The 15,334-nt window shown below is 52.4% G+C and overlaps 1 protein-coding gene across 2 annotated transcripts; it reads left to right on the top strand.

Moving 5' to 3' along the window:
- Tonsl (tonsoku like, DNA repair protein) lies at positions 1–15,313 on the top strand. Of its 2 annotated transcripts, none has more exons than XM_036208492.1 (26): positions 1–69; positions 155–250; positions 341–483; positions 953–1,136; positions 1,365–1,494; positions 1,734–1,905; positions 1,981–2,095; positions 3,197–3,342; positions 3,429–3,581; positions 3,852–3,977; positions 4,221–4,407; positions 5,711–5,793; positions 5,898–5,987; positions 6,459–6,531; positions 6,627–6,790; positions 6,867–6,990; positions 7,073–7,806; positions 7,899–7,975; positions 8,332–8,482; positions 8,570–8,648; positions 9,102–9,403; positions 9,603–9,774; positions 10,427–10,602; positions 11,128–11,201; positions 11,647–11,780; positions 15,066–15,313. In XM_036208492.1, exons 1-26 carry the CDS (start codon positions 45–47, stop codon positions 15,245–15,247), a joined length of 4,092 nt encoding a protein of 1,363 aa, XP_036064385.1. In that variant the 5' UTR covers positions 1–44; the 3' UTR covers positions 15,248–15,313. The 2 variants fall into 2 exon arrangements, with proteins under 2 accessions (XP_036064385.1, XP_036064384.1); XM_036208491.1 differs by having other exon boundaries at positions 11–69; positions 8,329–8,482; positions 15,066–15,305.
- The last annotated feature ends 21 nt before the right edge of the window (positions 15,314–15,334 follow it).

Below are 15,334 nucleotides of genomic sequence, written 5' to 3'. Positions count from 1 at the left end.
GCGCGGGAAGTCTAGATTTTCGCGGCGGTAATAGCTGGGTAACTATGACTCTGGAACAGGAGCTTCGCCGTGAGTACTTTGGGGCGTGCGTGTCGGGAGCGCAGGGTGCGGATCGGTTCCCGGGTCAGCCCTGATCCTCCTCTCCTCCCGGCAGAGCTGAGCAAGGCCAAAGCCAGGGCCCAGAGGAATGGGCAGCTGCGCGAGGAGGCGGTCTACTGCCACCAGCTGGGGGAGCTGCTGGCTGGCCACGGTGAGCCCGAGCGGTGAGAGGGCGGACTGGCGGCTGGGGACGGACTGGGTGATGTCGCACCTTGAGCACTCCGGTCCCCTCTTCCGGCAGGCCGCTTCACAGAAGCTTTGGAGGAGCACCAGCAAGAGCTACATCTGCTAGAGAGCGTCCAGGACACCCTAGGCTGCGCAGTGGCCCACCGCAAGATCGGAGAACGGCTGGCCGAGATGGAGAATTACTCTGCGGCTCTGAAGGTACAGGGCCTGCACTTCTGGGGTCTTCTTGTTGTGGAGAGAGGGCCAGTATGCAAATAAGTATCCCACAATAGCTGACATGGCAGTCAGCCATACCCTTATGCCTGCTCCGGGTGCTGCCTGGCTCTTGGTAGGGGACTGGGGGCATGAATGTGACAACCGGAACTATGAAGGAACTATGGCTTTTGCTCTGTGGAAAGAGGAAGACTCAGGACCCACTGCTGTTGGGAGCAACACTTCAGGCAGCCCTTAGTGGTCTGGCCTGACAGCACTGGCTGGCTACAGGCATGGCAGGGGAGCTGTCACCGTAGACAGTCCTTGGCACAGATACGACGACATGTGCATAGCCAACTCTGTCGAAATTTGGGAAACAGAAGGTTCTCTTGTACAAGGGTAGCTTCCCCTGGGGTCAGACTTCTGGGTTTGCTAAAAGTGGGATCATTTCAAAAGCTTCTCTTTCCCACCCTAGCACCAGCATCTCTACCTGGATCTGGCTGGTTCCCTGTCCAACCACACCGAGCTGCAGAGAGCCTGGGCCACCATTGGCCGTACCCATCTAGATGTGTATGACCACTGCCAGTCAAGAGATGCCTTACTGCAGGCCCAGGCTGCCTTTGAGAAGAGCTTAGCTATTGTGGATGAGAAACTAGAGGGTAGGTGCCCTTTCCCTGGACTCTTCCCATGTCCTGCTTTCTGGGCCCTCTCTTCCCAAAGTCTGTGTTGATTACCAGCTTGAACTCATCGGGCATCTGTTATTTCTGTGTATACTGTCTGCAGCAGACTATTGGTTCCCTCAATACTAATTGGGATAAAGAATAGGAGTACCTGAAAACCCCACCTCCAGAGGAGGCAGCTGAGTCTCTAGACCTGCTCTCTTCCAGGAATACTGACCCAGCGAGAACTGAGCGAGATGAGGACTCGGCTCTACCTCAACCTGGGCCTCACCTTTGAGAGTCTGAAGCAGACAGACCTGTGCAATGACTACTTCAAGAAGAGCATCTTTCTTGCTGAGTGAGGCACCAACCCCATCCCAAGAGGGATCCTTCCAAGAGGACAGCTTGTCTGAGTTGTTCCTTTTCCATTTACATCTATGCTGCAGGCTGAGGGAAGCAGGTTTAGGCCTGACACTGCAGCATAGTCAGGCTGTGGCCTAGCTGAGCATCAGTAGCATCATAGGTGTTTCATTGTCCACTGTTCCAAAACTGGTAGACATGGTGCACTCTGAGCTCCTGTCACCCCATCCTCCACAGGCAGAACCATCTCTATGAAGATCTGTTCCGGGCCCGATACAACCTGGGTGCCATCCACTGGCGCGGAGGGCAGCATTCTCAGGCCATGCGCTGCTTGGAGGGAGCCCGGGAGTGTGCCCGTGCTAGGAAGATGAAGTTCATGGAGAGTGAATGCTGCATGGTGTTGTCCCAGGTATCTCTCCTGTTTCCACCTGCTTCAGCTTAGGCCTGAGGGAGTCTATGTGTCTCACTTTTTTTCTCTTCCCAGGTTCTCCAAGATCTGGGGGACTTCCTGGCTGCCAAACGATCCCTGAAGAAGGCCTATAGGTTGGGCTCCCAGAAGCCTGCCCAGAGAGCGGCCGTCTGTCAGAGTCTCAAGTATGGTGAGGCTACATGGAGGCCTGAAACTGAGCCCCAGGGGTGGGGGAAGGGCCCTGCTCTCCCAGCAGGAGAGACCCAAGCTTATGTTCTTGGGGAAGTGGCAACTTAAACATGGGCCTCTGACAGCAAGGGCAGACTTCTGCCAATTGAAGACCCTTGCTTTTGTCCAAGCCTGCCGCACAGCGTGTCTAGGGCACTAGAAGGTGTGTGGAAAACTGACTGAGGCTTTGTCACAAAGCAGCGTTAACAAATGGGCACATAGGTGGCATGCTGTAGCCCAGAAACCAACAGTGATGGCCAGTGTGTTCAGATCTTCAAACCAGGCTGTTAAGCATCCTTGCTCTGCTTTTTTTTTTTTTTTGGGGGGGGGGGGCTGTCCAGCTTTTTATTAGACCAATCAGGTGCCTTAGGCAGCAAGGTAAAACAGCAACACATCTTTCCATAATTAAACACACATCCTCACATCATTAAACAAATGTAGCATAAACAAATGTAACACACCTTTATACAGTTAAAGTAACATTCTGCAGCACAAACAAATGTAACACATCTTTGTCTAGTTAAAATAATATTCCACAACACATATGGTACACAGAAATACATGCAGACAAAATATTCATACACAGAAAATGAATACTTTTTAAAAATACATTTTTAAAATCTGCTATCTTCTATAGAGGAAATTTTGTGTTTTTCAAGACAGGCTTTCTCTGTGTAGTAGCTCTGTCTGTCCTGGAACTTGCTCTGTAAACCAGGATGGCCTCAAAAGCTGAGACCGCCTGCCTCTGCCTTCTGAGTGCTGGGATTAAGAGTATGTGTCACCACATCCAGTTCATCAGCAAGAGTCTTAATCACCAGCCACTCTCTAGCCTCTCTTTCTTTCTGAGAAAGGGTTTCTCTATATAGTCCTCATCCTTGCTCTTCTAACCTTCAAAAGTCTCAAGTGGTCAGTCAGTTCCCCCACCCCCCTTTTACCAATAGTCACATGGAGGCACTTGCCCCTGCTCCCAGGCTCCCTGCCTAAGGGAATATGGCTGTTGGGGGTAGGCTGTGGTTGGGGCCCTGTGCTGTGTTGCCCCCTCACACAAGACTTTTTCCATCAGTATTGGCAGTGATCCAGCTGCAGCAGCATCTGGAAGAGGCCGAGGGCAGTGATCCTCAACGTGCCATGGCTATCTGTGAACAACTGGGGGACCTTTTCTCCAAGGCGGGTGACTTTCCAAAGGCATTAGAGGCTTACCAGAAGCAGGTGAGCACCACGCCCCCTCATGGGATGGGAGGAAAGTGCCAGCAATATATGAAGTGGTTCTGAGCCTTACTGTGCTGGCTTCCTAGCTGGGCTTTGCTGAGCTGCTGAACAGGCCAGATGTCGAGCTGGCCGTCATCCATGTATCCCTGGCCACCACCCTGGGAGACATGAAGGATCACCGCAAGGCTGTGCACCACTATGAAGAGGAGCTGAGGCTACGAAAGGGCAATGCCCTGGAGGTGACATGCCCTTGTCCCTGGGTGTATTTTTGTGGCTCTGCCTTGAGCCCACCATTCTCCAGCGGGGGGTGTGGGGTGTGTGTGTGTGAGTGGATGCTTCCCCTGGAAAGCTGTTCCTTCCAAGGACTGTCGTGGGCTGTCAGTTGGAGCTAGGGCAGGAACAAAGCACATCTTCCAGTTTCGTGTGACCAGCTAAGGGAAGCCACCTTATGGCTGGCCAGCTGGGTGTGCTAGGCAGCCATCAACCTTGCCTTTCTTTCTCTGCTCCAGGAAGCTAAGACTTGGTTCAATATTGCACTGTCACGTGAAGAAGCTGGGGACGCATATGAACTGCTAGCACCATGCTTCCAGAAGGCTTTTGGCTGTGCCCAGCAGGCCCAGCGGTTCCAGCTGCAGGTATAAGAGCCCACCCTACCACCATTGGATCCCAAAATAAGTCCAGCTTTTTTCTCTGGCTTTTGAACCTAAGACCTTACTTGTGACCTGTATATCCCTAGCCCCTTTTTTGTTGTTTCATTTTGAGACGGTCTCACTAAGATGCTCAAGCTGGCCTTGAACTTAGGATCCTCCTGTTTTTGCTTGCATTCGTTGCTCTCTGTGGTCCTGCTTGTTCCTGAACTGCACATCTCTGCTCCTCAGAGGCAGATCTTACAGCACCTTTATACCATGCAACTAAAGTTGCAGCCCCGAGAAGCCCCTGGCACCGAAATTAAACTGCAGGAATTGAGTATGGCAAAAGGCACAGAGGAAGAGGAGGAGGAGGAAGAAGAGGAAGAAGAAGCCAGTGAGGCCCTGGAGACCAGTGATCTGGAGCTCTCAGAGAGCGGTGAGGGCCAAATGCTGCCCCATGTGCTACACGTGCCTTTTCTGCCGGCTCTGCTCTGAGATGATGGCGGGGGTGGACTGGTGTGTACTGGAGATGTGTCTCCATGGAGCCTGCCAAAGTTAGGGAGGGCAATCAGTTCTTCTGCGGGAGTGAATGGAGGAGGCTGGCAGCTTCCATGGAACGTGGGACATAGTAGTCAGAAGCTCTCTGAGGACATTACTGCTCAGAGGCAGAGTGGGCATCAGACAGGAAAGGCTGTTTGGGGTCAAGGCCTAGGAAGATGGTCCTAGGAGAAGTGTGTGTCCAGGGGATGTGAGATGGTGTGTCATGGATGGCCTTATGGGGGGGTGACTGTGCCTGGGGCCCCGTGCTGTGGCTCCTCACATGAGGCTTTCCAACAGTGTTGACAGTGATCCATCTGCTGTCTCCTGTTCCTGGAACTCAAGGCCTGTGTGTTGAGGGGTCTGGTGGTACAGTGTTAGAAATAAGAGTGTCTTGGCTATATGGGACAAAGCAGGAAGGAGGCCGTGGAGCTGAGGGCTGATTTCCAGCCGGGTGGTTTGTGGATTCGATTTGTAGGAAAGCCTGACTTCAGGTGTGAACTTACAGGGCTAGAGCCTCAGTACTTGGGAGTTTGGGCCATGTCTTAAAGAGGATGAGTTGGGTTGAATATTGGTATATTTAAAGTACTTCAACTTCAGGGAGTGTTGTTCAGCTGGTAGCCACAGCCACAAGAGAGAGCAGAGAAGGAAAGAGTTCTAAGAAGGGCCAGAGGATGCCAGGAGGGATGCTTAGTGAGGTGCATCTGGCAAGAATAGCTAGAGATGGGGAAAACCAAGAAGCCAGTAACACACAAGGCAGCAGGCCGAAGCAGGTGACTTACCCGGACAAGGGTGCTTCCTCAGAGAGAAAGTCTGTAATGGAGCCTGATCTGCAGGGCAGAATGGTAACCCCCTTTCTTCATCCCGTGTGTAGTGGAGTAATGAGACAGAAGTAGGCTGGGGCAGCGGTGGCGCACACCTTTAATCCCAGCACTCTGGAGGCAGAGCCCGGTGGATCCCTGAGTTCCAGGACAGCCAGGGCTACGCAGGGTAACACTGTCTCGAAAAACCATAAAATCAATAAACAAACAAATAATACCTGAGCGGGCTGTTGGTAGAGTTGGGCTGGGCTGGGAGTCCGCTTACCTGGCTTCAGAGTACACAGACTCCAGAGTTCTACCTTCCAACTTCTGGCTGCTCTGCCTTAGAAGTCAGGGGAGATAGTATGCTCTAGGTAAAGGTCAGTGAACTTACTCTTCTAGAGGATGATGCTGACAGCCTGTCTCAGCAGCTGGAGGAAGATGAGGAGCTTCAGGGCTGCCTGGGCCGTCGGAAGGTAAACAAGGTGAGGACTACACGCCCAGCCTCCCTGTTGCCTGGCAGCACTGTACCCAGCAGCACTCCTGCCCCTCACACTTCTGCCCCATGTCGGGGCAACTGCTCTTACAGTGGAACCGGCGCAATGACATGGGAGAGACCCTGCTGCACCGAGCCTGCATTGAAGGCCAACTGCGCCGCGTCCAGGATCTTGTGAGGCAGGTGGGTCAAAATCACTTGAGAGACCATTGAGCCCTGGCTTCCTCAGGGAGCTGTGGACCCAGGCAATATCTCCTTTATTGCTTGTTTTTAAAAAGAGATGTGATGCCACGTAGCATCTCTGTGTAGCATCCCTGCTGTGGATGAATGGGCTGCTCAAGCCAGGACAGGAATGGCTAACAGACTGAGACCTCTGGCATCCTCCCTCCTGCCCCAAGCCCTGTAGTCAGGCATTATCTGTACCAAGGCACAGGATGGCACATGGCCTAGGAGTCTACTACGATAGTGTAGCCAGGGAGGCACTGGGAGGGGCAGGCACATCCTCGCCTTTTTCTTTTATAATACCTAAAGAGGGAAAGAGCGTTATACCAAGGAGTAGAGCTTGGAGGCCCACTCTGGGTTCTGGGACAGGTCCCAACCACCAAGCCATCTCTGCTGGGACCAGGGCCAGGACACATCTTTCCTTGATCCTAGGGCCATCCTCTGAATCCCCGAGACTACTGCGGCTGGACACCTCTACATGAGGCGTGCAACTATGGGCATCTTGGTAAGCAGGGTCAGGCCAAGCACGTGGTGGACATGTGAGTCAGGAGGTAAGTGGGAATGGTACAGGGAACTGAGTACGCGTGTTCTTGCCCCTAGAGATCGTCCGCTTCCTTCTGGACCACGGAGCAGCAGTGGATGACCCAGGTGGCCAGGGGTGTGATGGCATCACCCCCCTGCATGATGCCCTCAACTGTGGCCACTTTGAGGTAGCGGAACTACTCATTGAGCGAGGGGCATCTGTAACTCTCCGTACCAGGAAGGTGAGCCAGGGCATGGGCAGGGAGAGCAGGGGCTGTAATGGAGTCTTGTTCCCTTGCTCACCTAAGTGCCACCTAGGGCCTCAGCCCACTGGAGACACTGCAGCAGTGGGTGAAGCTGTACTTCAGGGACCTTGACCTTGAGACAAGACAGAAGGCGGCGTCCATGGAGAGGAGGCTCCAGATGGCCTCCTCAGGCCAAGGTAAGCAGGGCCTCCTCTGCCTCTCCTTGTCTCTAGCCCTAGAGGTGGGTTCCTGTCTCATGATCTTTTCTGTCTTCTTCAGCCCTCCATGGCTCCCCTGCACCCCAGACCATTCCAAGTAACCATCTCTTTGACCCTGAGACCTCTCCCACCTCAAGCCCCTGTCCGGAACCCTCCCGGTGTACCCCTAGACCTCCAGAGGCCTCTCCAGCCCCTGCTGAGGTCTTTCTGGAGGAAGCTGTGTCTGCTGTGTCCAGACCTCGAAGGACTAGGCACAGGCCAACCTGTAGCAGTAGCAGCTCAGAGGACGAGGAGGACAGCATGGGTCCCTGCAGGCCATCTCAGAAAAGACTGAGACATTCTACCAAAGCACAGCAGGATGAAGCCCAGACACCTGACCTGTCATCCAAAAGTAGAGCGATAGCCTCAAGTGCTGGCCGGGCTGCTTACCAAGCAGCCATCCGAGGAGTAGGTAGTGCCCAGAGCCGTCGATTGGTACCTAGCCTGCCTCGTGGCTCAGATGAAGTCCCTGTCCCCAAGGCAGCGCTCATTCCTGAGGAGGAATACCTGGCTGGGGAGTGGCTGGAGTTAGATACACCTCTGACCCATAGCAACAGGCCCAGTACCTCAGGGTCAGACTATGAGCCTGTCAGACGCCGGAATCGTGGCAAGCAGAGTCGCCTGACATGTCTTGATGGTTGGGGTACACGGACTAAAGCCAGAGATGGCAGCCTGGCTGCAGAGTCTCCAGAGAACCTCAGCGTGCCTAGGACCTCGGGACCCAACAGGGAAAATTGCACAGCAGGCCAGCCTTTGGTGGGTACATAAGCATTGTCTTTCCAGCTTGAGACAGGTCGGGGTAGAAAACTGTTTTCTGACCATCCCCTCCCTCTGTCCTTACCTGCTAGCTTCTGGTCCAGCCTCCTCCCATCCGGGTTCGAGTTCAAATTCAGGATAACCTTTTCCTCATCCCTGTCCCACACAGGTAAGGCATCTGCCCTCTCCTATTCCCAGACTCTTCTGTCTGTCATGCAGCTCTGCCTGGGCTATCAGCAGTAGGGCACACAGCACCCTTGTGTGTGTATCAGGATGGGATGTGTGAGAGAGACTCCTGATTTGGCACCTACTCCTTTGCGCCCCAGGGATCCTTAACACAGCCTAGGAAGGTTCTGTGGGCCTTAGAAATGGCCAGAAGAGCAGGTAGTCTGTTGGGCTGCCCAGATAAGAGGCTAGTTATCCGGAGGAGGATTGGGAGTGCCAGGTGAACGAGCTGGAGATGCTAGGCACCACAGCAGGACCCCAGGGCATCTGGGCTCAGCATGCCATTCTTCTCTGTAGCAGTGACGTCCACTCTGTGGCTTGGCTAGCAGAACAAGCTGCCCAGCGCTACTACCAAACCTGTGGGCTACTTCCAAGGCTCACCCTACGGAAGGATGGAGCCCTGTTGGCTCCACAGGACCCCATCCCCGATGTGCTGCAGAGTAATGATGAGGTGAGCAGCAGGGCCAGGGCCGTGGGTACAGGTTACTTACCCCTGTTACCAGGTTCTTCGGGGCCGCTCACCAGATATACATCCTAGGTGTTGGCTGAAGTCACTTCATGGGACCTTCCCCCGCTAACTGACCGCTACCGCAGAGCCTGCCAGAGCCTGGGGCAAGGTGAGCTAGCCCTGCCTTAGATTTGGAGGCCTAGGCAAGAGGAGCTGGACAGGTAATCTTCATCTACCCTGCACATGCCCGTGTCTGGAGAAACCCAACTCTCCTCCAAGCGTTATACCTGTTACACTCACACATGTGAGTGACAGGCAGGAGCAGACAGTTCTAAGATCATGGGTTCTTGGAATGAGAGTTCCTGAAGCAACCCAAGTCACAGGTAAAGCCTAGGCGGGGCTGGAGGTCACCAGGAAGCTTGTTTCCAAGACTGGAAGGTGTGAGTATGGCTGAGGGAGATCAGAACCCCCCAGATTTATGTGCAAGCTACTTGCACTAAATCCAAGGCTTGTAGGAATGGGGTCAGTACTCAGTATTACCTCCTGGGCCACTAACTTTGCCTGCAGGATTCGAGAGCAGGTTCAAGCTCTGACCCTGGCGACCCTATATCTCTCTTCTCAGGGGAGCACCAGCAAGTACTGCAGGCCATGGAGCACCAAAGTTCAAGCCCTTCATTTAGTGCCTGTTCCCTGGCCTTGGGCCAAGCCCAGCTCACACCCCTGCTGCGGGCCCTCAAGTTACACACAATGCTCCGGGAGCTGCGCCTTGCTGGGAACCGACTAGGTGATGCGTGTGCTCCTGAGCTGCTGGCTACCCTGGGCACCATGCCTAACCTGGTCCTCCTTGATCTCTCTTCCAATCACTTGGGCCAGGAAGGTCTGCGCCAGCTTGTTGAAGGCTCCTCAGGCCAAGCTGCTTTACAGGTAAAGACCCAGGGTACAGAGGGCCATCAACTGCAAGGCATTAGTATTCCCATTGAGCCACTCATAGGTGATATGGTGCGGCTGGAGAGCTGGGCAGTACTTGGCCCTTGAATAGGACCCATATAGATACCAGACTCTTTGTGGGGAGGTGAGCCCAGGGATATCTGGGAACTCGGTGCCCAACCCATACCTTCTATAGAACTTGGAGGAACTGGACTTAAGCATGAATCCACTAGGAGATGGCTGTGGCCAGGCCCTGGCCTCCCTTCTGCGGGCCTGCCCCATGCTCAGCACCCTGCGCCTACAAGCCTGTGACTTCAGCCCCAGCTCCTTTCAGAGCCACCAGGCTGCTCTGGGTAGTGCCTTCCAAGGTAAGATGACCAGTTAAGTGTATTCCCTGAGCCCAGTGTTGAGAACATTAGGACCTTGAGCAGAGGGGCCCCAGGATACAAGGACCTGGCTTCTGAGGAAAGGACCAGTTCCTTTTGGCACCCAGGTATACATGTGGGTTTAGCTGGGGCTCCAGCAGAAATTGGTTCTTAACCAGCTTTAGCCGTTCTCAGGACTCATCCGAGTCTCCACACACCACACATAGAGTCTCAGAGAGGCCATGTCTGCCCTCAAAGTCCCTTTACACCTATGGCTTAAGCTTTCTACTTTCCTGAGGCAATTTCCTTATGAGCCCCCTGATTCAGTGACATTGCCCCAGTCCAGAGGGCCGTGAACTGGGGCCACCCAGAAGAGGGAGGGGCCTGGGTTAGGTGGCCATGGTCAAAGCACTGTCCTGATCTCCATTCACAGATGTCCTGGCCCAGAGCCTCATCCCCAGCAGCCAGACATGGGAAATGGGGGAAACTGGGTTCAGGAGACTGGACACAAGCCTTTGCTTCTCAGTCTCCCCATACAAAATTCAGGGGTAACAGTTTCTTTAAAGGTTTCATGAGGCTTCTGGGGTCAGAACTTAGGGCAGGGAAAGGGCAATGGGTAGCTGCATGAGTTGACGAAAGTTCTTGCACTGTACAGACGCTGAACACCTGAAGACCTTGTCTTTGTCTTATAATACGCTTGGTGCCCCAGCCCTGGCGAGGGTGCTGCAGAGCTTACCGGCCCGTGCCCTCCTGCGTTTGGAGCTTAGTTCCGTGGCAGCCAGCAAGAGCAACTTGAGTCTTGTGGAGCCTGTTGTCAAATACTTGACCAAGGTATGAGGTATGGAGGGGACCACTAAACCAGAACACAATGTTCTGTTCATTATAGGCCCAAAACCCTACAGCTGAAACCATGCAGTGGTGTGCAGTCTGAGGAAAGGGCTAGTGGGTTGGGAGGAAACACCCACAGACTCCTGGGAGAAGGCTGTTGTTCTTTCAGACAAGTTCCAAGGAACACACCAGGCCCCTGTGATCCTTTTTTTTTTTTTTTTTAAACTTTATTTGCATAGGTGTGAAGGTGTCAGATTCCCAAGAACTAGAGTTACAGTTATGAGCTGCCGCCATGTGGGTGCCAGGAATTGAACTCAGGACCACTGGAAGAGCAGCCAGTGTTCTTAACCACTGAGCCATCTCTCCAACCCACCCCTGTGATCTTTACAAAGCATCTATAACCCATAGCCTAGAAGAGAGGTGTTTCCTTTCCATCTCCAAACAGCCTTCTTGGGTATGGGTCTTTGCCCGGAGGAAGGCAGATAGGTGCCCACTAGGCATGGCCTTTTGCTCTGTGCTTATGTCCAGGAAGGCTGTGTTCTGACCCACCTAACCCTGTCTGCAAACTACCTGAGTGACAAGGCTGTGAGAGAACTGAGCAGGTAACATACCATCCCTTAGCCACGTACTGTCCTGTGAGGGAGCCTGATGTGAACAATCCAGGGCCAGGGGAGATGGGTCAGGTAATGTCTCCAGGGATGACTCTGGCAGGCATATTAACCCTCCTAAGTCTCTCTCATTCGAGAACTTTTCTCTCTGGTCTACCCTTTGTTTTCCTTGGTAAAATGCCCCTCCCCCTCCTCCCATCATGCTCCTAGAGCCTTTGGCTGTCTTTCAGGGCAGTATCAGGAGTTGTCCAGAGCTGGCCATTTCAGTCTTGCCCCAGACGGGTGCTGTAGAGGTCATGCCTGCGCCAAGCTGAAGCAGAGTCTGCTAGGCATGGTCCCTGGCTCGCAGACCTGTGGGTTTGTCTGGGTCAGCCTTCCCTAGTAAAAAAAACTACGGTTTTCCCGACAGCTCATCCCTTCACTTCCCATGTTATTCCAGATGTCTCCCGTGCTGCCCCTCGCTTGTCTCTCTGGACTTGTCTGCCAACCCTGAGGTCAGCTGTGCCAGTCTGGAGGAGCTCTTATCTGCCCTCCAAGAGCGGCCCCAAGGCCTCAGCTTCCTTGGCTTGTCAGGTAAGAGCTAGAGGCCACAGCGACCCCTGCCATGCCTCACCTAACGCAGGACTTACTTTCCAGGGACCTGCCAGAGGAAGAGGCGGTCACTGCCACCAGCCAGGCTCTAAGAGACTGTGATGGTGAAAGGCAGCTTGTGGTGTAACTGGGGGCAAGGTGAGACGGCCTCTGTCCTGTTGCTCAGAATACAGCAGGAAGGAACCAGGTACGGCTCCTACCTGTCATCCAGTACTAGGGAGGCTGAGGCAGACGCCTTCAAACATGCCCTGAGCTACATACTGAAGCCCTGTTTCCAAAAAAAAAAGAGAGACTCTGGAGAGATGGTCAGCAGTGACGGACTACTCTTCCAGAGGACTCCCATTCTCAGACCCACTTGGTAGCTCACAATCTCCATAATTCCAGTTCCAGGGGACCTGAAGCTACCTTCTGGCCTCTGCAGGCAGACTGATTTCACATGGTACACAGGTGTACGTGCAGATAAAACACCAGTATACATACAAACGAACTTCATTTGTTTGTTTGTTTGTTTGTTTGTTTGTTTTGATTTTTCCAGACAGGGTTTCTCTGTGTAGCCCTGGCTGTCCTGGAACTAACTCTGTAGACCAGACTGGCCTTGAACTCAGAGATTTGCCTGCCTCTGTCTGTCAAGTGCTGGGATTAGAGGCATGCTCCACCACTGCCTGGCTGAAAAAAAAAATTTAAAGAAAATAAAAAGCATTAAGGAATAGTGAGTAGTGGTGGCATACTCCTTTAATCCCAGCACTCAGGAGGCAGAGGCAGGTGGGTCTCTGTGAGTTTCAGGACAGCCTGGCCTACAAAGCAAGTTCCAGGACAGCCAGTGCTGTGCACAGAGAAACCCTGTCTTGAAAAACAAAACAAAACAATAACAACAAAAAGCATTAAGGACCAGGACTGGAGAGGTGGCTCAATGGTGAAGAACACTGGCTGTTCTTTTAGAGGACCTGGGTTCAATTCCCAGCACCCACATGGCAACTCACAACTGTCTGTAACTCCAGTTCCTGGGGATCTGACACCTTCACACCAATGCACATTAAATAAAGTTATATAAATTACAAAAAAAAAAAAGCATTAATTTCCATAGGTAAATTTCTTCATTCCTTTTCTTTTGTTTGCTTTTTTTTTTTTTTAAAGATTTATTTATTATGCACAGTGTTCTGTCTGCATGTATGCCTGCAGGCCAGAAGAGGACACCAGATCCTCATTACAGATGGTTTTGAGCCGTCATGTGGTTGCTGGGAATTGAACTCAGGACCTCTGGAAGAGCAGCCAGTGCTCTTAACCACTGAGCCATCTCTCCAGCCCTGTTTGCATTTATTTTTAAAAACTTTCAAAAAAAAAAAATTGCTTACTTTGTGTAAGACATAGTGGTGTGTGCCATTAATACCAGAATTTAAACTAGCTGACAGCTAGGCCTACATAGACACCCTGTCTCAAAACAAATAAGAAAAAGACTTGCTTATTTTTCTTTTCTTTGTATGAGTGTTTTGCCTGTGTGTATGCATGTGCACCATGTGTGCGTCTGGTAACCCTGGAACTGGAGTTACTGATAAATGTGATTGACCACGGGGCTTCAGGGAACCCTATGCAATAACAGCAAATGCTCTCCAGGCGGTGTTGGCACACGCCTTTAATCCCAGCACTCGGGAGGCAGGCAGGCGGATCTCTGTGAGTTCAAGGCCAGCCTGGGCTACCAAGTGAGTTCCAGGAAAGGCACAAAGCTACACAGAGAAACCCTGGGGGGGGGGGGGGGCAGGAGGGGGGTGTAGCAAGTACTCTTAACCATTGAGCTCTCTCTCTCCAGTCCCCCATTCGCATTTATTTTATGCTGAATTTACTCTTGCGCCATAAATTTTTTTTTTTTAACTTTTGCAGTTAACAATTTTCTTTTTAAGATTTATTTATTTATTATATATACAGTGTTCTGTCTGCATGTATCCCTGCAGGCCAGAAGAGGGCACCAGATCTCATTACAGATGGTTGTGAGCCACCTTGTGGTTGCTGGGAATTAAACTCAGGACCTTTGGAAAAGCAAGCAGTGCTCTTAACCTCTGAGCCATCTTTCCAGCCCGTGTCATAAATTTTTCTTTTGTCTTTTTCTGTGCAGCCTCCTGGCTAGAAACAGTTTGTTCCTTTTCAGTGAGGATCATGTCATTGAGGCAGTGGGAGCTCATGTATGGATTAATCCACAGTGCAGTGCATCTTAGCTGCTTTGTGACTAGAGAATCTACATCTAAAGTTCACTGAGACCATGACCCTGTGTCCAACACCACTGTTTGGCCTGGCAAACACCTTCCGACTCCACCATTAGACCTTTGGGACAGCACACATTATTGCTTTGTTTTGGAGGAGGGGGTGTTTCGAGACAGGGTTTCTCTGTGTATCCCTGGCTGTCCTGGAACTCACTCTGTAGACCAGGCTGGCCTCGAACTCACAGAGATCCACCTGCCTCTGCCTCCCGAGTGCTGGGATTACAGGCGTGCGCCACCACTGCCCGGCAACACATTGCTTTTTTTTAAAGTGCCGTCTTCCAGATACTTGGTGGCTTTTCCGGTGTGCATGCATACTCTTGAAGGCCTAGGCAGTTTCGCAGGTGTTCTTAAAATGAATAGGAAGATTTGAACCTCTTGATTTGCATGGTTATGTAGGGTTCTCTGGGCCAAAGAGTAGCAAACCATTGTCACTTACAACAAGAGTTACTTCCTCATTATTGTCGGCAGGAAGATGGATGGAATCCAGGGTGGCACAAGCTCCACTAAAGGGCTCTCTCTTTCCTCCTTCCTGGCAGGAGGGATTACTCAAACCCTGCCTACTGGTAAGGGAGCTTGTTTTGCTACACCAAGGCATTCTCCCGCTTACAGGTATACCTGGTAGACTGGCCAGGCATTGCCTTGCTCAGCTGAAAATGTGAGAAAACCTGAGCACAGGGGAGCAAGCCCCTGTGGTCGTCCTGTGCTTTACCCCCTGCTTCCTACACACTGGTATTTCTGACACTTGTGCCCTTTCAGACAGCTCCCTGATGTCCTAAGCCTACTGAGATCTCTGGGCTAATTAATGATCAAGTCCTGGCATTCGGTAGCCTCCAGAGAGCCTCGGGCCCACAGTGTACAGGTGTTCAAAGCCCGCTTGAGTACATTTTCTGTCGGGTCAAGCCAAAATGTAGGCTCTGCGGTAGATCATGAGCACCACGCCTCCTGAGTGTGCGGCTGAAAAGCCTGCCTGCAAGTTAAACCTACCTCTCCCTGCTCCCCCTCCCCACCCCCACAGGCTGCTCCATCCAGGGACCCCTGAACTCCGACCTCTGGGACAAGATCTTCGTGCAGCTGCAGGAGCTGCAGTTGTGCAGCAGACACCTGAGCACAAGGGACCGGGACGCCGTGTGTCAGAGACTGCCAGCCGGTGCATGCTCGTTGGACCAAGGTCCCAAGCTCTTCTTTAAATGCCTCTGACCCTGGCCCCGTCGTTTCTGCCCCCCCCCCCAAAAAAAAAGAAACTTAATAAATTAAGCTGCTGTCCCCTTCGTGTGGCTGTCTGGG

The sequence above is a fragment of the Onychomys torridus genome, chromosome 16 (genome assembly GCF_903995425.1).
Source record: "Onychomys torridus chromosome 16, mOncTor1.1, whole genome shotgun sequence".
NCBI lineage: Eukaryota > Metazoa > Chordata > Mammalia > Rodentia > Cricetidae > Onychomys > Onychomys torridus.
This window is presented reverse-complemented; position numbering and strand designations above follow the sequence as displayed.

Coding starts and splice junctions, on each gene's coding strand:
- Tonsl (XM_036208491.1), top strand. CDS start 45: ATGACTCTGGAACAGGAGCTTCGCC. Junction 484..952: donor ATTACTCTGCGGCTCTGAAG/GTACAGGGCCTG, acceptor TTCCCACCCTAG/CACCAGCATCTCTACCTGGA. Junction 9,775..10,426: donor TCTGGGTAGTGCCTTCCAAG/GTAAGATGACCA, acceptor TGCACTGTACAG/ACGCTGAACACCTGAAGACC.